Source organism: Python bivittatus, unplaced genomic scaffold (assembly GCF_059951505.1).
Source record: "Python bivittatus isolate LINGU-HERP-01145 unplaced genomic scaffold, Pbiv_v1 ctg000020_np1212, whole genome shotgun sequence".
Lineage (NCBI taxonomy): Eukaryota > Metazoa > Chordata > Lepidosauria > Squamata > Pythonidae > Python > Python bivittatus.
The window spans coordinates 5,587,929-5,613,692 of record NW_028277030.1 but is presented as its reverse complement, the minus strand read 5'-3'; the positions used below and the strand labels follow the sequence as shown (position 1 = coordinate 5,613,692).

At 39.4% G+C, this 25,764-nt stretch overlaps 1 protein-coding gene across 2 annotated transcripts; it reads right to left on the bottom strand.

Annotated features, from left to right (window-relative positions):
• Positions 1 to 306: 306 nt before the first annotated feature.
• Positions 307 to 24,827, bottom strand: MCM3 (minichromosome maintenance complex component 3). 2 transcript variants are annotated; one of them, XM_007430747.4, is made up of 17 exons: positions 23,881 to 24,823; positions 22,590 to 22,702; positions 20,783 to 20,991; positions 19,977 to 20,107; positions 17,278 to 17,516; positions 16,095 to 16,203; positions 14,473 to 14,626; positions 14,223 to 14,354; positions 13,006 to 13,214; positions 12,016 to 12,190; positions 11,666 to 11,792; positions 11,162 to 11,312; positions 10,216 to 10,356; positions 8,867 to 8,967; positions 7,354 to 7,445; positions 6,613 to 6,685; positions 307 to 3,277 (listed from the first exon to the last, which is right to left on the bottom strand). In XM_007430747.4, the coding sequence occupies exons 1-17, from the start codon at positions 23,962 to 23,964 to the stop codon at positions 3,079 to 3,081; spliced, it is 2,439 nt and encodes an 812-aa protein (XP_007430809.1). In that variant the 5' UTR covers positions 23,965 to 24,823; the 3' UTR covers positions 307 to 3,078. The 2 variants fall into 2 exon arrangements, 1 of the variants encoding a protein (XP_007430809.1); XR_015794825.1 differs by lacking the exons at positions 307 to 3,277; positions 6,613 to 6,685 and adding an exon at positions 7,668 to 7,825 and having other exon boundaries at positions 23,881 to 24,827.
• Positions 24,828 to 25,764: the final 937 nt, after the last annotated feature.

The window sequence follows — 25,764 nt, the reverse complement described above, 5'->3', positions numbered from 1 at the left end:
TTAAATAGGGAAGTTAATTGGGAAGGCATAATGTTCCATTGTGTTGAAAATAACACTGCACGGACATGTCCATGAAAACAGAAGGATGCCTTTGTTTTTCTAGATGGTAAATTTATTCTGTCAGTTTATCAGGTTACTTATGTTTTATGAGAGTATAGATAGAAGGTAAGGATGTAGTGGGGATTTAGAACAGATCTTCTGAAATGTCTGAGCTTAGTCTTACTTACATAAGTTAGATTTATTTCATAATGGAAGGTAAGGTAACCCTATTATTTTTCCCTAAAAGAAATACATATAACCACTAAAGTCCTTTCAAAAGAAGGTAAAAATAAAAGCAGCGAAGGATAAAAGACTGGAAAGTTAAAAGAGAAAGAAGACAAATACATATACAATGGGGTAAAGAAATCTAATCATAATGAGGAAAAAATAAACAAGAAAATGTACTACCTCTTATGAAGGCTTCAGAAAGAATATACAGGTAGTCCTCAACTTATGACCACAATAGGGACTGGAAAATTCATCACTAAGCAGTACAGCTGTTAAGTGAGGCATCACATGACTGCACCCAATTTTGTGACATTTTTTGCAGCAGTCGTTAATGGTCATTAAGTGAACCATGCAGTTCCCCATTGATTTTGCTCGTCGGAAGCTGGCTGGGAAGGTCGCAAATGGCAATCACATGACCCCAAGATGCTGCAACCATCATAAATACATGCTGGTTGCCAAACACCCAAACTTTGATCATGTGACTGCAGGGACGCTGCAATGGTCATAAGTGTGAGGACTGGTTGTCACTTTTTTCAGCACTGTCATAACGTCATACAGTTGCTAAGCGAATGGTCATAAGTCGAGGACTACCTGTAAGTTGCAAAAAAAGAACCCTGAACAGTACAGAAATGAAATAAAATTCAGCAAGTGCATGGAAAAAAAAGAGGTATTTGGTAATTTTAGAAGTTAGACTCTACGTAGAAAAATGGCAAAATGTGTAATGCAATGCGATATGTTTATTCTAAAATAAGTCCTAAATTCAGTGAAATTTATTCTTACATAAGATTGCCTAGGAACACAATTTGCAAGTAATATATCTGAAGGTGAATCAATAAAGACAAATTAGTATCGAGGCAAAAACTAGAGTCTGAGCAGGTCAACAATATGGTATCTGCTGCTTCTGCCAAACTGAAAGATTTTAGAACTAATTCAGGTTCAGCAAAAAGTAACAACAGTGGCATGCAAAATAATCTGAGTTCAAAACTTTTGTGCAGCTCTAGTTCCCAGCATAGAAACTCTGGAGGGCAAAGCCAATAATCTTGTGCAAGTATTAAAATTATTGTATCCATAACAATATTATTTAAATGTATACAATAAATATCAAATGTATTGCCCCTGAAAGCTTATGCGCTAATGAATTTGTAGTCTTCAAAGAACCAGGAAATCTGATTGAAAATACATTATTGCTACTGTTCCATGAAAACTAAGAGTTTTAGCTGGCCTAGTCCTAAGTGAAAGGTTGTCTAGAAATTCAAAGTAGGCTACTGGAATATGTAATGGTGATGAAAACATGATGTAAGAAAACTACCCTGAGCAATGCATGTTTTATGACATGTTTATGTAAACTCATGTATTTAACATAATTTAAATATATAAAATTGTTTATATAATTTATATTACTCAAATATTATGGTTATATAAAGAATAGCTTGAAGAACTGGAGGAGATTAGAAATAAAAGTTGATGGTATGAAACAAAACAGCATTTCACTCAGAAATCTGATCACTTTTTTCTGCTGCCCACCTGATCACCCACCTGTTTTTCAGCTTTTTTAATGTCAAGATCATCACCTTCTTTCAACGGAAGTTTCAACTTGAATCCACTTGGAAAGACCTTGATTCATTTATACATCTTTAAATGTTTTAAACCAAGTCTGGTAATTGTACTCTCAGAGAGGGGGAAAAAACCAGAACAGGATTTCAATCAACTTTTCTCCTCCTTGAAATCTCATTTTAGAAAAGGATAGTACAAGCTTTTATTTATCCAATATTTCAGCTCACTGAAACTAAATGAATAATCTTTTCGCATATCTTAGGTATTGGAACTGCTCTGTATACAAGTTGCATTTTAGTATTGTTTTCTATACTGCACAAACAGAATTCATGGAAGATCTGATGTAAGATCCAACAGTTTGTTTAGAAATTTACTCACTTTTATTCTGTATTGTAATATGTAACATATACAACATTAAAAACCAAAGCTTTTGAACTGACATTAAAAATAGAAGGGCTTTTAATATTTGTATAAATGTTTTGATAATTCTGTATGTTAGACTTTTGTGGGTAAAAAAATGCTGAGACAGAATGATGCAATCTATTGCTTTCCCATTTGCCCCTCACCAATATTACTTTGCACTCCAGCCAGCTTCTCTTGCTTACATTAGGAGGAAGACATGTAGATACAGAAGTAAACTAGATGCTCATAAGAACAGGCCTAATTTCAGAATACTGGTGCTACTTTCCCCAGTAGCCAAAGCTCCTTTTAGCAGAAAAAGTTATTTTCACGTTATATACACCATCAAAATTATTTACCTAAAATTTAAAAATTACAGTCCAAAGTAGCAGAGGTTGTTATATATAAAAGAGGAGATACGGTACACATGGGCACTCAGCTCTTTCTAATCTTAACTGCAATGACATCTTTGCAAATACACTTTGATGGTCTCCATTTTCTTACCCCAGTGGAATTTACAAAAATCCTTATCAGAAAATGAAAAGTGCATTAAATTCATTGGTGAATTGATGAGGCAAGGCTGAATGCTTAGAATAGCTTCACTGTACATATGTCTGACAAGCAGGTGGAGTTAAAGAACTTTGAATTTAAAAACAACTTGAAGTAGGAAAAAAAACAAGACTGATCACTGAAAAAAGTCAAGCATATTTTCCTCCCACGTAGATTGCTCCAAACTCAAATTTCTCTAAACCAATCAGCCAAGCCAAGATTTCTGGACAAGTTTCACTGATATTGCTGGAAAGATTTTCCATCCACACCAAGCACCCAAAGGAAACACTCTCCTCCCTATGAGTTACACTAGATTAGGAAAATTATATCATCGGACATCATGATCTGGTTATCTTCTTGCATCTGTTCCAATGCTGCTTTGACTTCAGCTGATGAAAAAGGAGTTGGGTTGTCCCGGTTGATGGACTCCAGCAGGCTCTTCAGATTCACAGACTGTGCATGAGCAACTCTGAATACCTCTAGGAGGGCTGCCTTGAATGCTTTAAGCCTAAGCAAATACAAGAACAAAGTAAGGATGTTTTGAAGGAAAACTCTGCTGCTACAGTAAGTGAATGAGAGAAAAAAACGAGAGAGAGAGAGAGAGAGAGAATGAATAAATGAATGAGATAGGGAGGAAAGGGGAGGACTAGTCAGTACAATCGTTTCAATTCCAAGTAAGTGCTTTGGAGTGCACAGAGATGCAATTATATCACCTGTCTGCAACTCTTTAAAGCAACCACGTCTTTTTCTGGGATCACACAGCAGTGTGAAAGGTAGCTGTACAGTCCCGGGACAAAACATGCTTTAGAGAGTTGCAGACAGGTCCTATATCTTTGCTCCCATGTACTCCAGAATCCCCCCCCCCAAAGTTCTGCACAGTCCTTAATAGTGTGTCTTTGATGACTTCTGTATAGTCATGTGCATACCAAAAACCATTACATTTTAAACAAAATACACTTTTTTCATCTATAAACAGGAAGCCACAGAGAAGAGTCCAGAATTTTCTACTCTGACTGACAGCTTCTCTTGAGGATTTCACACAACATCTCATGATCCTTTTAGTGGCAGTTGCCACAAATTGAGCCTGCTGGAACCAAAGAAGCATAAAAGTTGGAAAAGGCCATTAAGACCATCAACCTCTTGCTCCATTCAGGAATACGAACTAAGCCATCCCAGATAGTGAAGGAGCTCACCACCCTTCTGACAAGTTTTTTCTAGCATTCAGTTGGAATCTGCCTTCTTGTAACTTAAATGCATTATTATAGATCTTGCACACCAGAACAATAGACAAGTCTTGACTTTCTCTTTGACAACCTTTTGGATACGTGAAGAGCACCATCATATCCTCCATTAGTCTCCTTAAAACTAAACATTCCCAGATCCTTCTGTTTCTCCTCACAGTTCTTACTTTCTAGTCCCTGATCCAATGTTGTTAAATGTTTAATGTTTCTTAAAGTTTGGTACTCAGAACTAGACACAATACTCAAAGTGAATTCTGACCAACACAGAATAAAGTGACAAAATTACTTCTCAGGATTTGTAGGACAGCTGTGTTAGTTTAGGGTAGCCACTCCATGCATCTGATGAAGAGAGCTGTAGTTCACAAAAGCTCATGTCTTTTAATAAAATGTCTTAGTCTGAAAAGGTGTTTCCCTGCCTTTGGTAACTGCACTTCTGTCAGTGCAGTCTAGAACTATATTTACCTTTTCTTCAGCCACACTGTATTGCTGATCTGCTATCTAGTATGTATCATTCATTCTCTAGCTGGATTTTAAGTTTGGGGCAGAAAGAAAGGAGGATTACTTCCTAGCCATGGTGGAAAGCTCACCTTAGGCACGAAAGTTAGCTCCAGACATATCTTTATGGCATCCAGCTGGATGATACAGAACTCCCTCCTGGCAGTGAGTGCTCCTATTTCTGAAACTCACCAGACTGAGATTATTGCTATTCCATTCCACTTTGCTACTTCCCATTTTAGGTGTTCTAACAGCTCAAAGGAGGCTCTAGTTAGGGTTTGAAACACCAGCTGGAAGTCCCATGATGAATGCTGGTGAATCATGGATAGTTTTATTAGGGAGGCCAATAATGGCTCATAGCTCTCTAGTGTTAGGACTGACATTAGGGATTCTCTGCTTAGGTATCTCTTAAGGACTGATGAGGGCTGACATCTGGCTGCAGAACAGTCTCCTTGTGCTTGCAGGAAGGTCAAGACTTGAGGGTGTAGAGTGACATAGGTAAGAATCCCTTTTTTTGGTCCATCTATGTAAGGCTTACCACATTAGTTCATACATATGAATGGAATGGCCCTGCTTGGCTAATTAGTCTGATATAGCCAGGAGGCTCTGTGGTTGGGCTGTTGATAAATTGACTATGTTCAAGTACCAAGGTCTCCTGGGTTAATTTGTGACCATCAGTGTCAGCTCCCCATTGCAGTCTGGAACTCATTACAGGAGCCCAGGGGGAGTAAGTGGAAATGTAGGAAAGGCATATAGTGGATCTTGTGAGCTAGCTGGCACTTAGGCTATTTAAGCACTCCACTCTGAGACTGGAAGGTGTAACTAAGGTTTTATTAATTTATTTACTGGATTTATAGGGCTGCTCCACTCAAACAATGTGACTCTGGGCATCATCACTACCCATCACTGGATTCCCGAAGATCAAAGTCCATTCACCCAGATTCAAGTTTCTACAGCTGAGCCAATCTGTCACCATACTGTGTATTCCCTGAACATGTTCTGACATAGAGACATGTGTTCTTTGGCCCAATGTAGCTTGGCTATTTCCTTCAACAGCTGTCTTGATCTGCTGGGTCCCTCTCTCCTGCTGTAGACTTTGGTGGTAACATTATGAAATGATGTGCTTGCCTTTTAGGAGAGTTTGGAATTTGCTCAAAGCTAATAATGTCATACATAGCTCTAGGAAATTTATGCTGCATATATTTAAGAATACCACTGGATCCATCAAAGTCTCAGAATAGCACTTCCCACTTAACTCCTCTTTCTTAGAACTGGTGATCAGTGAGTGGGAGGGAGGGAGGCCTGTTCAGAATCCCTAAATCTGTGGAGTGCAAGCTAGGGTAGGTTCTTTGGGGAGGGAGGTGGGAAGATAATAATTACATGGGGAGATCAGGCATCCAGTGCTGCCAGTTTCCATTCCCCATGGTGCCCAGACTGTCCAATTCCCTGGCACATAACAATGAGCTTGCTACAGTGGCAAGTAGCTGGCAGCTTGAGCACCAAGGTACTAGCCGCATTTCCCTAAGTGGAAAACTGCAGAGAGATAATGGCATGCAATTGGAACTGACCACTTTGATCAGCCCAGCCACTGGAGAAATCTTCTCAGGTGACCATAGACTAGGCCTTGTTTGCCATGGAACCTCCTAAGGTCTGATAAACAAAATAAAATAAAATAAAAGGAAAAAGCCAAAAAACAAAATGGAAGATCCACCTAGTCTAGCCAGAATCCTGGCCATGCAAATGGCTGGTTGAGCTAGCAGACATGCATGTTCTCCAAAGTAAAGCAGGGCTGCAACTGGAGAAGGCTTCTTCCCCCCCTCACAAGGACTCATAAGAACATGAAGTCCTGTCTTGAGAGCAAGTAGGAAGGAGATATCTACATTTGGATGCCCTGGCTGTAGTGTAGAAAAACAGGACTGTTCAATGTTGAATACTTCTGGAATGGTCAGAGCAAGTCTTTTGAACTTGATTATTTTGAACCTGAAATTGTGTTTCAGAGTCAAAAATAAGTTGTTTGGATTAAGTATGTTTTGCACATCACTATTTCATAACCCAAACTCTCATTTCATTAAACTCTATCACGTAAGAGTCTTTGCACGCTTCCTACCTGGACTCAGACAATTTTGATGTAATCTCATCAGTGCTTGAAGCTTCAGGAATCTTGGGTGTGTGTGCCTGAACTAGAAAATATAAAAGCAGGAAAATGAAATTAATAAATAACTGGCATTTCCTGATTTATAGCATCTCTAAAAGAAACAGACAATGTGGTCTACTGGGGAAGTTATTAAAACAAGATTATTAATTTATTGCTAAAGTGGAATTTGAGCCAAACGTATTTGACTTTCACTTACTGAACAGATTCAGTAGCAAAGAACAAGCTGGACAGACACCATCAAACAAGATACAGGTATCTTGTTTAGCAACTGTCTCATTTAGCGACCATTCAGTTACGACAGTGATGAAAAAGTAACTTTGTGACCAACCCTTGCATTTATGGCCTTTTCAGGTCTTAAAGCAAAGGAAAGCTGAAGTAAGATCATAAACACAGTTGCGGTTTCACTTAGCAACTGCTTCGCTTAACGACCAAGTTGCCGCTCCCAATTGTGGTTGCTAAACAAGGACTACCTGCACTGCTTAAAACCTAGAAACATTAAAATATCAGAAAGAATGGAGAGCGCTAATTATCAAGTCTCTAAAAGTCATATGTGATTGAACAGATGAAGACAGTCAGATATAAATAAATCCTTTCCAAACTCCAGAAGGATTGCACCATGCTTTAAAACTCATAGCAGAACATTCTTAATTTGCCTGAATTCATTCATTTATCAGTCTGAGAGAAATGACTTACTTTCTGGCATTTCTGCTTCCGTGTCACTGAAGTCATAAGGATCATATGTTTCTCCTTCTGTGGGTGACTGGTCGCTGGAATGTGTCTTCCTTCTGCAGAAGAACATTAAGTTAATAGCAAAAGTTTTAATTAATGGTCTTCAAAATGTATTCATTTAGAAGATTTACACAGCCACTCAACTTGCACAACTGCAACTCAGGGCAACATACACCAAATAAAAAACTCTCCCAAAATATGGTAGTAAGAACCAGACAGTATCAACAAAAGGCATAATCCAGAAGCCAACATATCAACAATACAAAGTCAGGGCTCACCAGTCATACACTCTGTCTTCCAGAAGATGGGCTCATCTATTGTCTTGACCCAACTGGGGGAAAACCCAAATTTTTAAAGCTTTCCTGCTGGCTAAATATTACTCCTTTGGGCTGAAGAAAATGCATCCCATTTCTTCTAGAGAGGCGATTCCGGTGGTCTTTTGGAACAACAATTATGGACAACACCATCCATTATTAAAGAGGCAATGAAGTCTCTTTGTCTGTTTTGGTAGCTGGAAACAGCTGCTAAGCTTAGGATTCTCAAGTGCCATATAATTCCATAGTATTTGGTGTTAGTATGCAAACCCAAACAGGTCAGTATATGCAAGACACAATAGGTCTCAATGGCATCACCAGATTCCAAGGTTAGAAGCATGCAGCTTCTGGAACAAAACTCCCCAAGTTAGTCCCAGCTGGACAGTGTGAGACTAGGCTGAAGCTGCCATAACCTAAAGATGAAGGAGGCACGTAAGCAGAGAGGACAAAAGCCTGGAATCTTATCTATGAGATCCCTTCAGGGAGGTAGATAAGAAGGAAGCAAGTCGTTAAGGAAAAAACAAAGGACCTGAACCAGAAAGAGGAAGTTGGGCTTGAGCACATGGAAGCCCTCACTCCAATCCCATCAACTTGTACTTTTGGGGATAAAAGGGGCCCCAAAGCCCGCCCACTCTGAGTCATCTGAGTCATCTGAGTCCCAGACTTGGCGGCTTCCCTCTAGCTAGTGCCTGGCAGCCTAGTTGGGAAGGACGTGGGTAAGTGCATGTGTGTGTATGAGGAAGAGCAAATGTACCTTGCAACCAGTAAAGTTTTGCTGTTACTTTAAATTCACTGGGTTTCCATGTATTACAAAGAACCTCTTGTGCCTCAGTGTTCGGTTGGAAGTGATTTGTGTGTATCCCTAATTATTTCCCAGCTGTTGACCAGGGCTGTCTGTCTGTCTGATCCAGCTGCACCTATCTAGAAAACCCAGGTAGAAAGCAAGGGGGGCTGACAAGATCCGTGTGTCTCAACAGGCTGTGAGTATGTGAGTGAGTGATCATAAGCCGAACCTGGGAGCAGCGTGTGTAACAACAGGCAGATGAAAAAGGCCAAGTATTCAATTCCACATATAACCCTAACAGTGTGCTTGCCTTCTCTGCCACCAAGGCTTTATTTTAAAATCTTTTTAAAGTTCCCTTTATACCACTTTTCTTATCTACCTCTTTTTCTGTCTTTTTTCGCTTTCTTGGGACATTTCACCATCTGTTTCTTCCTCTGGGTCATCTTCAGCCTTTTTCCGCTTCTTTTCTTTTTCCAGAACCTTTGAAAGTAGAGAAACCAAAGAATCCATAACTGGGCCAATCAGCTGTTGCTCAGAAGCCAAGGACAGTCTGAGTTCCACAGAAGAAGCCAAGAGCTGAATGCTACTTCCCCCAGGGATGGGAATTCCTGATAGCTTTAAACACTAATTTCAGCCTCCAAAGAAATAAAACCACCCAATATTTTAGTTTCAACAGAAATAACTGCCATAAAAACATAGCATCGCCCATGATAGGATTAATGCTAAAAGAAAAGTCTCAAGCAAACAACTGCTGGAAAATATCACAATTTCCTCAGCAAGGGTCACAATGTTGCTGATGAAGCCTGAATTCCAAGTTTGGATCAAAACCAGATGACCATTCACACACTGAGTAGTCCTGTCACAAGGCTGCTTTAATGGCACCAAGGCAGAGGATACCTAAAGTGCTTCCAGACTGATACACATGCTCGTCCACAAAGGGAGAATTATTATACTGTAATTCCACGTAATTCCCTAAGCCAAGCTAAGCACCAGGATAGAATAGTGTACTAAGTGATTTTCTCCTACAGTACAACCTCCATCTCTTTCATAAGCACTCCAGACATACAACAGAGAAGTAATTAGTCATTCATTATGAATGTAGCTTCTACAGTCTCTACAACTCTTAGCTGCTAGCAGTGACTAAGAATGAAACCAGTGACCTACATTGGCACCCAAATAAAGAAGGGCAGATTCCTGTACATGCTTGAGTGGGACAGCTCATGCCATCTCTTCTGCTCATATCCTTTTGCTTCAAAAACTTTATCTACTGATCTCCAACGTATGTTGAGGTATCATACATGACAAGTAAAGATATCAGAAATTTGGGGAGAGGAAAGAAACTGGTAGTTTCCATGCAGTATATTTTTGTGTCTGTGTGTGTACTTCCAAGGCAATTTTGACTTCTGACAACTTCCTGGACAAGTCCTTGCAGTTTTCTTGGGAACATTTTCGGAAATGGTTAGTCACTGCCTTCTTCCTGGGCCAGAAAGAGAGTGACTGGCCCAAAGGTCCCCAGCTAACTTCAGGTGTAAGCCGAGAGAAGAACTCATGATCCTCTGATTTCTAGCCTGGTACCTTAAACTACTGCACCAAGCTGGCTTATCAAATCATTTGAGTACTTCAGTAATATCGGCTGAATACTGAATGACACTAGTACATTCAAAGATGCAATCCAACTGCTACTAAGTGTCTAACTTTAATTTTTTCTTACAACTCTTGTCTACTCACCTTTTTGAAGTAAGCAAATTGCACCAGCTCTACAGCTGCTTTGGCATCCTGCTTCTCAATTATTTTACTCATCCTGGCTTTAGCATGTGCAGTTGAAAGCCGGATCAATGTCTCTAGAGTTCGGGCTGTGATAGGGGAGGTCTGAAAAGAGCAGGTAAAATCTTAACACTTTCAAGGGATAAGCAGAAGATGATAAATATTCAAAACCTTGTCCACTTTTATAGATCCAAGCATGTTTGGTGCAGTACAACTGTCTGTTAGGACTGGATTCTGTTCATGGACTACAAACTCCACCATTCTTACAGGTATTAGATTAGATGGGAATTCAAGGAGACATAAACATGGGGAGCATGGCCTAAAAATCCTGGCCTAGCACTCAACACCATGCTAGATGATCTATTTTATAGGCCTTTGCAGTGTATGGATCATGAAATCTGCAGCATTTTTGCTTCCCTTTTTCCACATGGAAGGGGATTTCTTCTCAAAATTTAATTAGGCATTTGCCAGGGAGCAAAAAGCTAAAAAATTTCCAGACAGAATTACAATTCTCAAAGCAGTAACCTTACATGTGTAAACAGCTGTCATAGTCAAGGTAATGCTTGAATAAATTGTTGCAGATATTTAATAATTCCTGAGATGCCACCTCTTCTTCCATGGCATTAAAGAAGAACATATCTCAGTAGCTTCGCAAATTAAATTGAAAAAAATGTTCCGATTCCCATTCACTAACCTTTGTAGTTCAGCAGAAATCCAGCCATCATATTGTAACAATAAATGCTAACACAACATCCAATTTTATCAATAATAATAATAATTAATAATAATTTATTAAACTTGTATGCTTCTATCAACTTCACAGGTCCAGCACAACATTAACCCAGTCCAGGCCTCCTTCTCACCTCACAGTTCTCCAGCTGTCCCTTCCACTAGGGAAAAACAGACTCACCCTGGCATGGTCAGAGCTGATCTGATCCTGACTGCGAAGAGAAGAATATTCCTGGGCTATGAGGGCTGCTGCTTCCTCAGTCAAGACTGGCTTCAGCATCTTGGCAAAATGAATATACTTCCTCATGAACTCCATGCTTACGATCTTCTCTCTGAGTTTGATCAAACAAAATCCATAAGCTTCCACTAATTAGAGGATAATAGGAGTTTAATTACCACATTTGGGGATTCTTGGCTAGGAATCATTGATTTGCAATTAAACTGAAACAGCATGCTGAGGGCAGATACTGAGAAGCAGAGCTAAAGACAGATTTGAAACCCACAGGTTGACAGTTCCTTGGTCTAAGAGAATGGGGCTGCTGGAATTAGGCTCCTTGGGTACCAGTCTTATTACCCTGAGAGTGGAATTACAGGATGTAACTATAAAGCAATTCCTGAATTCACCATCTCTATTCTTCACGTGCATGCTCTATTTTACAAGATAGCGACAAGAAGAAATACTTACTTCCGCCTCTTAGGTCCATGCAGTAGGTCATCGTGTCTTTCATACACTTGCAGCTCCTGATCCTCCTGCTCGGTAAGGGAAGGGTCCTCAGTTGCCAGTAATTCAACTGTACTGCCTAAAGGCATGGCTAGAAAAAGAAGGGAAAAATTCCTTAGAGGGTTGTCTAGAATACATCAATTTAATCAGTACATGAAAGAATACACTGTCCATTGCAACATACAGAATAAACTGAACTCTCCCACTTTTTAAATAACTACGAACAGAAAAGAAAAAAATTATGAATCATCATAGAGAATACGTTTGATGCAGTTGACAGATTTCAAGGAAGGATATAGGGACAAGAGACTCACCATCTCCATCCTGTTCACCAGCTGCTCTGTAACGATGCATTCGCAAAACATGGTCTGAGATTTCTCGATCTTGTTCTGGATCCATTTGATCCAAAACAATGAAGAGTAAATCAAATCGGGACAGCAAAGAATCCTGGAGGCCAATATTCTCCATGGGAGTTTTGTATTGGTCATACTGCAAAAATGCATGGAAAGGTTAGTGAGTTAGCAGCTTTTATCTCTAAACAGGAGAAACAGTACTGGTGGAATGTTAAGGAGATTCAACATTATCTCTACAAACAGACAGAAAGAGAAAAAGTCAGATCTTGTACTGCTTCAATATCATACAATTGTTTTGAGCACAGAAGACGTAGAGGAAGGTCAATCAAAGCTTGTTCTTTTGCAAAACAGACACATAATTCATGTTTATTACATTTCCTTTGTCTGCTCCTACATACTACGCAGGAAATGATTTTTGAAAGCTGTGTAGTTTACCTTTTTTCAGTTGGGTTTTTAATGTAAGCTTGAATAGGCTTTGTTATATTACACAGACTAATTTACTTATCAAACTATGTGATTTGTAGAGTTGAGAATAGAAAATAACCATTCAGCAACAATGCAGTATGTAGTAAGCAAAAACAAACAAACAAAATGAAAAACAGCATTAAAAAAAGGGCAGACAATATTCCAGTAGGATTTCAATCATCATAGATCTGAACTAAATTTCCAGTTCCAGGTGCAGCGAAACAGTAACATTTAGACTAACTCTGACTGGAGAATTCAGTGAAGTATTACTGTGTTCCACAAGAGCAGGGATGGAGATACATGATCTGTTGAAAAAATTATTCTTGCATAAAAATGTCCTCAACTGAAGAACTGTGGGCCATAAGGTGGGCAACTAAACTATTACAACACCAACTAAAAACACAATGTAAAAGTAGAAGCAGAAAGTTTGTCTTGCTCCCTATGTTGCCATCTGGCTTATCTGAGCAAGGCCCCTTCCATGCTTACCCTTCCATAGACTGGGTTGGCCGCTGCTAGAACACTGCAACGGGCATTGAGCTGGGCCTGAATGCCTGCTTTGGCAATAGTAACACGGCCTTGCTCCATCACTTCATGGATAGCAGTACGATCAATGTCAGACATCTTGTCAAATTCATCAATGCACACTACTCCACGGTCAGCCAAGACCATGGCACCGGCTTCCAGACAACGTTCTCCTGAGGATGGGAAAGCAAGGAGAGGGAGAGAAAGTATATATCGGTTGAACGAAATGCACTCATGCATTTCTAAGTCAGGGGTTGGAACTACTTTAAGCACTCTGTTTCTACTACTGCTCCATTCTCTAAAAGTAGTAGCATTATTCCATCTCCTACAGAAAAGCCAAGATAATCTAACCCAAAAATTGGCAAAACACTCCCTGTGCGTGCCTAGATATCAATCACTCCTCAGAACAGCACCCAGAGTCCTTCCAAAGTGAAATGACTTTTTTTTAAAAAAAGATCATTTTTTTAAAGATGTCATTGCTTTCAAGATCTTAACATGAGATTAACCAATTCTAGCAAAATTTCAGGTGTTACACGAAGGTCCTGGACTATCACACAATTGGAGTTAGGTGGCTAAAAAAAGTGTCAATCCCTGGTCATGGTGCTGTTTTTTTCTTGGCAACAAAATAGAGGAGATATTGCCTCCTAAGGTGAGTTTTATTTTCCAGTCTGAACTAAAGCCCTGGAGTTCCTGGTAATTTCCCATCCAAATCCTAACTAGGACTGACCCTACTTAGCTTTCAACCCAGACAAAGTCAGCCAGGTGTGACAGGCTTTTGAGATATTTCGTCTATAATATACGGTATACGTAATTATGGATTTGAATATTCACCCACTCTGTTATGCTAAATAATATTCTAATCACCATACCAGCAGCAGTCCAAAAGATGAATAAGAGGGAAGTGTCTTGCCTGCCCGCTGCTAATACTGTGAACATAGTCCAGTGCACCCTACCTAGAGACTTAGTTCCTTAGCACAGTACTGCACTACTAGGCCATTGTCTCATTTACACCTCAAGCTCTTCGTTTACTGCCATGCAAGTTTCCAGAACAGACATAAAGAGATGGGAATAAATTGAATCAATCAATCAATCCTCTTGGCTGCAGAGAGACGCTGTCAGCTGCTTTTTCCCAGACTGTAATGACAGTTCCCTTTGCATGTCATTTGCTTCTAAGTTCTCACCAGTTTCCTGATCTGTTGTGACAGCAGCAGTCAAACCTACTCCTGAAGAACCCCTGCCAGTAGTGGGAATGGCCCGAGGAGCTGTACATAACACATAACGTAGCAACTGAGACTTTGCAACAGAAGGGTCACCTGAAAACAAAAGAGATACAGGCTGTTTATCAAACCCAAATTGCCAGCTATACTGTCCTGTTACAGGATATGAGCAGCATTTCTTGAACGTTTGAAATACAAAGCCTCCATGACATACCAATTAGTAGGATATTAATGTCCCCTCTGAGTCGGCTTCCATTCTCCAACACCTTTTCCACTCCTCCCAAGAGCATACATAGAATTGCCTTCTTGATGTACTCATGCCCATGGATGCTAGGAGCCAGAGATCTTGAAAGCTGTTCAAAAACATCCTAGGTTCAGGAAACAAATGGGACAAAATTTAACTAGACTATCCACATATGAGTAAATTCAAAAAACAGTTTGGGGAAAAGAGGGATTACCCAATTACTCCATAGAAAGTGTTGCTTCATGAAAAACTAAAATATTACACGCTAGACTAAATAATGTAAATTTTGGATAGAAAGACAAAATTCATTTCTCATTATGCTTAATGGATCATCTCACCCCCATTCTATCGACCTGTCCCACCCAGTCAAACAGAGAGGGCATGCTGCATGCTGTTGATGGAAGAATGTCAACTGGCGGGGTGCAGAAGGAGAGCCTTCTCTGCCATGGCCCCCGCCCTATGGAATACTCTCCCCCCAGAGGTGAGGCAGGCCCCAACTCTCCTGTCCTTCCAGAAAGCAGTCAAGACCTGGCTCTGCCAACTGGCATGTGGCAAAAAAAGGGGCAACCAACTCTGGGGGTGGCTAGCACCTTGAAGATGCTCCCATATGTTAACATCTTTTCAATCACCAGCATCTTGGAAGATATTATTTATGTATGTGTTTGGTTCTACTGTATTTTTATACTGTTTTTCTTGTATTTTAATTAATATTTATTTGTTGTTTTATTGTAAATCGCCCAGAGTCACTTCCTCGTGAGATGAGCGGTGTCTAAATTCGAAATATACAAAAATAAAAATAAAAATAAAAATAAAAATAAAAATAAAAATAAAAATAAAAATAAAGATAAAAATAAAAATAAAAATAAAAATAAAAATAAAAATAAAAATAAAATAAAATAAAATAAAATATAGGTAGGAGGCTATGTTCATCTCACCCTTTAACATCACACTTATGTCATCTTGCTACAATATATAAACTAGTTCAGAGGTATAACATTTTTAAAAGAACACAAAGTGAAAAATTTATACAATTCAAAGAGAACCAGGTATATATGCATAATAGAAGTATAACTAAATTTAAGCAAGAATGGCTCCCATATATACTATATACCACACAGCAAGGGAAATACAAACTAAAGTTTATGTTTAAAAATACTGAAAATCAGTCAGAGTACAAAGAAGGGGGAAGTCAGAAATCAAATACTTATCTATATTATTTTTAGGTTTTTTTCCTTCTTAATTATAAATAATACAGTAGAGATTTATACTTTTTCATATCATAAACATAACTCAATGCACTTTGAATCACTGGGAGTCAGGTGACTTATAAATTTAATAAATTATTATTATTTGCCTAGCATGGTCAACCTTTATTAATGTTATATTGAGCATTAATTGTATAACTTCAGTAATTTTTGTGCACTTATTATATCTGCTGTTTTAAATAAATAAAATACAACATCCATAATTTTCAAGTATTTTCCAAATTAATCATATTTGTAGTTTAAGGCGAACCAACACTCTGTCCATGCCAGATCTGATTTTCTATGAACAGAATGTGTAAATGATTCTAATGCCAGCATCCAGTTTACCTTTGAGTGATGTTTGCTAAATTTTTTAATCTTGCTAACATCTCTAGATGAATATTCAGGCTGAACCTCCTTGCTCATTTGCTTTACTTGGCAAGCAATCACGATGGTCCTAGAAAGAAAGAAATCAAGACAATTACGCCTTTTCGTGTTATGTTAGCTTCTTGGGAAGACTAATACCAGTAATGTAAATGTTATTAGCTAAATAAATACAATATTAATTTAATGCTTCTACTGCATTGAGTTTCAAGATTAACCATTGTGTGAGGGACCTCTGGCAGATTCTGATGTTGAGCAGACATTCCAAGGTGAAGACCATATAGCTGTGCCAAAGGTAAGGCAGTCATTCAAGAGATAGCCATCTTCCAAACACAATTTTTCATTTTTAATTCAATAGAAGAGAATATGTGTACAGGGTTGAACTGTGGTCCTTGGGGTTCTCTGAGCTTGGTTGTTTTCTTGCAAACATTTCATTACCCAGCTAGGTAACATCTTCAGTGCTAAAATGGAATGGTGTTAGCCCTCTGTTTATAAACAGTGGCATGCCCTGCCAGTGTTGGTGGAGGTGTGGGTTTCGTTTTATTTTTTCCCCTTCTGGTAGTTCCTTGATTAGGGTATTGTTTACTGCTTGATTGTATCTCTGGTGATAATCTTGGTGTTAATCTCTGCTTATCTGGGTGGTGATTGCTGGTGAGGAGATGTTCTGGTCTTTTGTTTTCTTTTTTATTGTCTCTTTTGAATAGTGTGTAGATGTTGTTTATCTCTATGGGCCTGTTGATGTTACCTAGCCGGGTAACAAAATGTTTGCAAGAAAACAACCAAGCTCAAAGAACCCCAAGGAATCCGCAATTTTTAACTCAATTTAGAATTAAAGAAAATGCCTCAGGAGCAGAGCTTCCACCACATTCTAATAATTGCTGTATTTCTGTGACTATCCTTTCTGCCTCCTTTAGCATTAATTATCTGATATACATGGCATATTCACTGATAAACCAAATTATTTTCATGAACACAAGGGTTGGAAGTAAATCCCTGGAATAGATTCCAAAAAGCCAATTTTTAGGACAATAAAACAAAAGCAATGACATTCTGGAAAATGGGTTTCTTGTAGGAGAGCTTAATGCAATATGGATCTCAAGGCTTTGTTAAGCCAACCAAAAGCTAGTAAGCAGCTTATGTTACTAACCGAAATGTCCCTGAAGTGTAGCCACCCCTCTTGTTTGGCAGACAACGGAAAGTCCCAATGACCTGTACTCGGTCCCCTGGTTTTACTCTGTCCACCAAGTCATCATCTAAAATGACATCTACAGAGCGAGGAAGTTGTCCAGCTGGTGCTTTCTCTGGCATCTCCTGGATTGTGATGGTTTGATGATCTTTGTAGATTGACAGACCAAATTCTGTCTCAAGAGGATTGTTCTCTTCATCCTACAAGAACAAACTTGGTATTTGAGTGGTTTTTTAGAACTTTCTTGGTTTACTTGATGAGGAGGATTTGAATTTATATCCCACATATAAATATGCTATGCAGCTGCTTCATTACTTGAATTCCCGGGTACATGCTATGCAACCAGCTTTATTTATATTCTGAAGAGGTAAGGAAATATGGAGCACCAAATTTGGTGTTGAAGAATATTTAACTATATCGTATTGTCAGGATCCTCGCAATCAATCAACTATCAATCTATGTCAACTATTAGGGGTTTTCAAAGTACGGCCTGCAGGCCGGATGCAGGCTGCCAGGGTCATTTATCCAGCCCGCCCACCTGATTGGCCGCCGTCTGTCAGAAGCGGAAGTGTCAGGGCTGTGTCAGGAGCTGCAGGCGATGCACGAGGAGGGAGATTATAGAGCCGGACTATTCTACCCGACAGGTATGCCGGGTCCGGCGGCTCTCATGTTTTTTTCAAACTATAGTCTGGCCCCCCAACATTCTGAGGGACCGTGAACTGGCCCCGTTTAAAAAGTTTGAGGACCCCTGTATTAGATTTATTAGAGCTATTGACCTAGTTAGAATGTTTCCTTATATCGGCCATAAAGTAGGGGTGTTTTTTAAGAATGTTAGTTTATATAGATTGCTTGCTCATTCCTGCCATAAAATAAGGGAGGGAGAGATTTAGGTAGACAGAGACAGACGGAACATTATCGAGTTCTCAGGAATTCGCAAGGTCGTGCAGGTGTGAGACCAAGAAGAGATCCAAGGGAAGGTGTGAGAGGGACTGGAACTTGAAAGAAGGGAAACCGCAGGGAGGGGGGTTAAAAGGAAAACACTGAGAGCGGGTTTTCAGTTTCAGCAATCTATGGAACGCTGTATGCTTCTTCTCAATAAAGAAATCTTTACCGGAATGGTCTAGTCTCCAGAGGAATTACTTGGATTGGGAATTGAGTGTTGCAGACTCTGACATATATTTATATCCTTCCTATATCTTTCAGAAGGAATTATCCAGCTTAATCAAGTTTGAATAAATGCAAGCAATACTCTTCTTTCTTACATAGGAGTAGACATGAAGCATTCTTTTTGGAATTGTTAAAGCAGCCACATCTTCTGGAAACTCCCAGCTATTTTCACTGATCTAAGCTAAGTCAGTGTGCATACAGAGATATGGAGGCAGCTAAGAAAAGTTTATGAAGAACCTTCACAAACCTAGAAAAAGACTTAGATACTTTAATAATTAGAAATGAGGACCTTCAGATTCACTTCCCTGTACTCCAAAGCACCTCTTTCAAAGGATTTGCATGGGACTAAGAGATGAGATAATACAAACATTTCCAGCGACAACTTTCTACATCATACAAGGCTATTTTGCAAGATAAGCACTTTTAGTGACATTATGAACCAGTTAGTTTATATCTTCAGCAATTGCCTAAGCACAGGTCTATCTGACAATTTAATAAACATCATCTTTTCCCATTAGGTGAAGCATTCCACCAAATTATTTCAGTTGAACTAAACATCTATTATATCATAGTAAGGCAGTGATGGTGAACCTATGACCCGCGTGTCAAAGGTGACATGCCACGACGTTTTGGGTGACATGCCAGCAGAGCCAAGTTAGGCATTTTCCAAATTTTTGACATGCCAAGCCCAAAAGGTTCGCCATCACTGTAGTAAGACATCTCTTGAGGCATGCACAGACTATTGAGCATTCAACACAGTTCTTAGCACAGACTGATCAGGCCGCTGTGCTGAGGCTTGGGATAGTAGGTTTAGCCTCTGAACTCTCTTCAATACGTAGGACAGATTCTTTTCAACAGCCATTCCACCTGGTTCTTTGAAACTAATCATACTGAACTCTAACTCTGCATTTCCCTTCTGCGACTTTTTTTTATCAGGTCTGTTAGATTCTACGGGCTTAATAAAACCATCAGTAATCCCTGGAATATTTTAGGCTGCAGGAACATCAAAACATTCCATTACATTTAAAAATAACTCATAACACTTATAAAACATTACAGCCATGACAGAATCCACCTAATGCCCTCACATTTTTACATGTGGGAAGCCTTTTCCATAAACCTCTCCCCCAACTTAAACTAGTACATCACAAAAACATCAAACCCATTTCCACTAAAATCAGTACCATCTTACAAGAGATAGCATGTTTCTACTGCTTGAATGTTTAAATCATATGCACTCTGCCTAGAAAGCAAAAGTTATTAGAGGATATTAAAAAAATATAACACATTTGTATTCATTTGATTTAGACCTTACCCTTCCTACTGGAGCTAAAAACAACTTTATAGTATTCCCTGCTCCATTTTTCCCAGCAAGAACCCTAGCCTGAGAGATACGGACTGGCCCAAAGTCACCCAAGTCTACTCCTTCCGTAGTAGAAGGAGTTACTTCTTTTCTAGGAGCTTTGAAAGGCTTCTCAACCCACACAGCTCACCTTGGTGGGGTAAACAGCAGAGGACGGAAAAGCTTCTAGGGAAGTCAAATCTGTGTATCGCCGCTCAATTGTTTTCTTGGTGGCAGGGCAGTAATGCACACTTCGGACAACCTTTGGGCGCACCAAAGAGCCTACATATTTGATATATAAATAAATAAAATAAATAGCAAAAAAGCATCTGGAAATAAAGAAAAGGGCTAGCCAATATAGAGAACTCGGTCCAGATGTTCCCATGCTAGATTGCAAAGCATTGCATGTTTAAACTGATGTAACATACCAGTTCTCTTCATATTAATTCCACATTCAATCCCATTAAATTTGTTTTAATCTATTCCTAGACTAGCATTTTAAAGATCACAGGTCAGGATCTTTTTCAATGTATTGAAATCTGCTTCAAGCCCTTGAAAAACACAAAAATGATTTAACACAAGTATTTCCAAATTGGTTCTTTGCTCTTGAATAATAACATTCTCAACAGCATTGTGATCCTGAACGTATAATGTTTAGCTTTACTGGGACACATCTCACTTAAGTGTCTACTTCACTCTGTTATTTGCAAAATGCAGGAAACAAAACACTGGAGAAAAAGCCTGTGTCCATGGAGTGCATTGGATTACCTGCTGTTAGCAGGAAAGCAGGTATGTTCCTCCGTTCCTCCCTCCTGCCATAAAAATTTCTAAAACTGGAGGAGTTATGAAAGTGAATTTAGTGCTTTTTAAGCAGAATCATTTATCTATTATATTCCACCCATTTGGAATCAAAAGCTGCTTTGTACTTCTCATTAGTGCACAGGCTGTTTCACTCACACTTTGTAACAATACCCTCCACGCAGACGATACAGCTGAGAAACTGGGATGTCAATGTCCGGGGTGTCACATGTTTAGATCCAAAGCTTCCCTCTAACCCAATATAAAAATCTTCATACTGCTTTGAATATGTAGCATCCACAAAAGCAACAAAGTCTTTCAGGGCACGCTGGAAAGCCACCAACTCTTCAAAGGCACTGTTCAGCAAACTGTAGCAAAGATGAACAAGAGTCTTAACCGTCTTGTCAGAAAAGGCCTGTATCATAACAGGAAAACAATTATCATAATTACAACAACCCCATCAAGAATTAACAATGTGGATGGTTATTAGTTCCCAGTGTTCCTTTCAAAATAGAGACTGTAACAGAGATCTCTGCCATTGTAATCTGTAAGTATGCTAACCACCTTAAATTAAACTCCCCTATATTGCACTTATCTAGGACTTTCACTATCACCATGAGTTATAGTTAAGGATATGAAATTAGGCCCTCACTAGCTCAATGACAAGCATCAAAGAAAGCCTAGCCATGGTAACCCTAATTTTAGAAAGGTATACACAGACTTAGAGAGGATATTTTGATTATTGGCCACTGAGATTTGTCATTTTCAATATGACCAGCACTATAGAATATTTGGATTACAACATGTTCCTAACTGTGCAACTATTGTAAAGGATTTTATAGCTAATTGCTCAGGTGGACTAACATATATTGGGGAATCGTTATAATTCATGACATCATTCCAAAAATAGAAGAAAGAGTTCTGGATGCTTTTTTAGTGAGCCATATTATTCTACCCACATCAGTGAAATGGGGAGGGGGGGTGTTTAGGATATCCTGGTGACAGCAACTGCCCAATCTTGTTTCAATTCAAAAACCTCTGAGTTGGCCCTGTTAGTACATGGACTGGAGATCGCCAGTAAATCCTAGGGCAGTATTTTACACACTGGGAAGCCAAAAAAGTCCCAGAAGATGACAATGGAAAACTACTTCCATACTGTTGCCAAGAAAGCTACATGAATATGTCAATATAGTCCCCAGGAATCAAACTCGCCTCAAGAGCAACTTCACGTTTTTATTTTGCCATCATAGAAGCAGATTAAATTTATGTTAACATAATCCAAATGGCCTAGCTCTTTTAAATATTTCATCAGTAATGTGTGATGGACTCGTCTCCTTTCTCATTTTTAAAAGCCAGAATCTCCAGGAGACTCTTCAAATCAAAACTCTATTACAGTCATTAACCAGAAAGCCAATATTATAAATAAAACCTGATACACGATAAAAGCATCCAACAATCTTCATATGTAAGCAAAGTTACCTCTGCAAATAGACATTTTGTCCCATGATGGTGATCTTCTTGCAGCAAAATTCTGCCATTAAGTAACAATATTTTGCCATGGAATAAGTGACTTAAGGATTTATGTTAGACTTAAAGGAGCTTACATAAAATCCTTCAGTATGACCAAGAATATTTTTCAACAAGGGCTAGGCTAGCCATTGTCTTAAATCAGAATAAAAGGCACAACCTAAAAAAACATTCTGTAGGGATTCAATCACACCCTAATCATCAGGGAAAGATATCATTGAGAACTTTCCAAGGGCCTTGTTTGGTTCACAAAGAGAATAATAGTCCAGAGTGGTTCCAAATACAAAACATAATGTTCTGCTTCACCAAAGCATTTTTGGCCCTGAAAACTCCTGAGTGAAACACAGCCTGGAAGACATACATCAGCTATCCCAGGTTCCTTTTCTGTATGGGAAATGGGGAACAAAGACAAATATTTTGCTAACATTTCTATTCTTACCGGCTGGCTCTTTTTTCATTCTTTCTTCGGAGGTCATTGATATTCACAATCAGACGGTACCTGTTGTCACTAATCATGTCTCGGACTTTAGTCTGGTAAATTCCCTGATCTTCCTGCAAGGAGGGCAGATAAGATGATGAACTGTTTAGTTAGACAACAATAATTCATTTTTTTCTGATTCTATGGTTAAGAGCCAAGAGACCTTCCAGCTGCTCATGGTTTATTCAACGCTCTTCTGTAAGTGGAAGGTCTCTTGGCCCTTAACCATGGAAAATCCCTGGGTTCACTTGTTCCCTTACAATGTCTATCCGATGCAAAAAATAAAAGGAGGATATATTCTTGGTTACTTCAGCTACCCCGTCCAGATCTTGTTCTCTTTTAAGAGAAGGAATAGTTTCTTCTTTCTAGCTGACATTATTCTAGTGAGTTAGGATCTACATTAGGATCCTGAATTGGATATAAATGGCGGTTCAGGTTATTTTGGCCTTAAGGAATTCATAACTCTTCTATCCTTTTCCCTTGTTGTTCCTGTTGTTTCAGATGAGAGTGGGTACCTTTCAGATGTTTTGGATTTCAACTCCCATTAGTTCTAGCTAGCATGGGCAGTAGCAAAGGATCATGGGAGTTTTAGCTTAAGACATCTAGTAAAAAAAGGTTGTCTCTTTCCAGTTAAACTCAGTCCCTGGTGATTTTATGGATACACTCAAATACTAGCCTACAGCACAAGTATTTCCTGGAGGTCCTGCATCCTAGTATTAACCACTCTAAACTCTGCTTAGCTGTCCAGCCCATACAAAGCTCTTCTGATTGCCCCCTTCCAAGGATTTGAGCTACCATGGAAGAAAATATTAATTGGATGAAAAAAGGTTAAAACAACACGTTTAAAACTGTTCTCAACTGAACAGTTACTCCTTTCATCCTTAGCAAATTATTTGGGCTGCGAAATTATACTAACCAATCCAGAATGAAACAGATTGAAGCTAATCAGCTCTAGTTAAGCGCAATTCCGGTTCTCCCTCTAGAAAGGGTAATGCAACTTATCCGATCGGAGGGCATCAGGTAGGTAAAGACTGAAACGGAGACTATACCCTCCGATAAGAAAATGAAATTATCTCATCCCAGTTTAACTCCTCACGAAGTAGACTCTACCCATTACTTTGAAGAAAAGTGCTTTTCTGAATTACTACTCAATTCCTCCCACGACCAGGTCTTGCCAATAAATACCATGTTTATGACTTAGCAGCAAGACTGTCGCCTGGATAAGCAGCACAGCTCTCCGACCCCTGCTCACCTCATCGTCCAAAAAATCCAAGTAGTCTCGCTGAGCTTCTCGCAATTCTGCATCATCCAGGGTAGCTGGCGCGGGCGCTGCCATCTCAGGATCGAGACCAATTCCCCCCCTCCGCTTCTTTTCCTCCCGCGCATAAAAAGGCAACTTCGCTCCTTCCTGCAACTTTCCTTGGCGCGAAAATCTGACCCCTTTTCCCGCCAAGCCGCGCAGCGGAACGTCTTTCTCCCCGCCCCTGACGTCTTTTAGTTATTGCACCAGCGACCAATAAAAACGCGCATATTTTGCTCTATTGGCGCGAACGTTCCGAAGTAATCGCCATCAATGAAGAAAAGGCTGGGGGCGGGATTTGATGCGCGTAGTTTTTGGCGAAAGGCATCGTGGGAGCTGTAGTGTCTGAAACTCAGTTATCTGCATTCTGGTTTGAATTATCCACTTTTCCACTCACAAACTAAAGGCTTCAGTTGGAAGAACTATGGTCCCCCACTTAAATTTAAAGGGGGGGGGGAAACACGTGGGAGATACAGTACTTTTTTTAGAGAGACTAAAATGTTTATTCTTCAACTAATGGCACAGTCGACCGGAAAAGACGGAGTGACTTTGCTTTCCATATGTATGATGGGAAACGTAGTTTATCCGTATATCTTAATTCAAACTATTGTTGGGCGCTCCCTTTGCAATTCCTCATCCCGTAGTCTTCGCTTTATCAAAAGGTTGCCCAGCTTCTTTTCTGTATAAGTATTTCTCAGGAAAAGAAATATATTTCATGAAATATTACGGTATAATAATAATAACAAGTTACAGTGTTTCAAAACTAGGTATGAGATCTGATCTGCAAAAATCCGGACACCCACTAGATGGCAGCAATGAAATTTAGAAAATCCTTTGCCATCTAGGGGTCGTCCGGGTTTTTGAAACCCCAGTCTGGGAGAATTACTCAAGACTTCGCTATCCTTAACCCAAACTTGTCTTTGAATAAAAAGGGAAAGAGCTGGAAAAAATGAACATTTACTTCTATGTACCTAAGCCAGTGTTGTCCAAACTTGGCCACTTTAAGATGAGTGCACTTCAACTCCCAGAATTCCCCAGCCAGCCATGCTGGGGAATTCTGGGAGTTGAAGTCCACTCATCTTAAAGTGGCCAAGTTTGGACAACACTGACCTAAGCAAAAGCATCAGCAATATTTTCGGTTCTCAAAAAATAGTTCCCGTTCCTCTCCAGCAGGGGGAGCACTTCCACATATGTTTCTGTTTAATTTTTAATTTGTATGGGAAAAGGCCAATGGAAGGCTCTTCAGAGCCAAAACCAACTGAAGAGTGGAGGATATCAGAACCATGTTAATTGGAAGGAAAGATTACTCCCTTCTCTTCTGTAATACCTCATTCCTGATCTTATCAAACTACCTCTATACCTTATCCTGCGGGGTTGCTATTTAAGTTGTAGAAATTAAGCATTCAGATTGAGTGTACAAAAGATCTAGCTCTGTCTATTATTGCTATTATTTTACATATTAATTGTACATATATATTATTACATTATTGTTACCATATCCAAGCTGTGTTTCAGTAGCACGGCATAGCTATCTATTTATCTACCTACCTACCTACCTACCTATCTCTGTTAGAGTTCCATCTTGATTTCTTTACTTGTGACTCAAGCGTAGGTGATACAGTAGAACACTGTTTCGCAATCTTGGGAACTACGAGGGATCCATTTAGGCCAGTGTTTTCCAAACTTGGCAATTTTAAGATGTGAGGATTTCAACTACCAGCTGGCTAAGGAATTCTGGAAATTGAAATCCATGCTTCTTAAGGTTGCTAAGTTTGAAAAACACTGCTTTAGGCCATGAAGTCCAGTCTCCTGTTCCTTGCAATGTTAAAATCTCCA

Coding starts and splice junctions, on each gene's coding strand:
- MCM3 (XM_007430747.4), bottom strand. CDS start 23,964: ATGGCAGCGCCCGCGCCAGCTACCCTGGATGATGCAGAATTGCGAGAA. Junction 20,992..22,589: donor AATGAAAAAAGAGCCAGCCG/GTAAGAATAGAA, acceptor TCTTTGCTACAG/TTTGCTGAACAGTGCCTTTG. Junction 13,215..14,222: donor CACAACAGATCAGGAAACTG/GTGAGAACTTAG, acceptor TCCCATCCTCAG/GAGAACGTTGTCTGGAAGCC.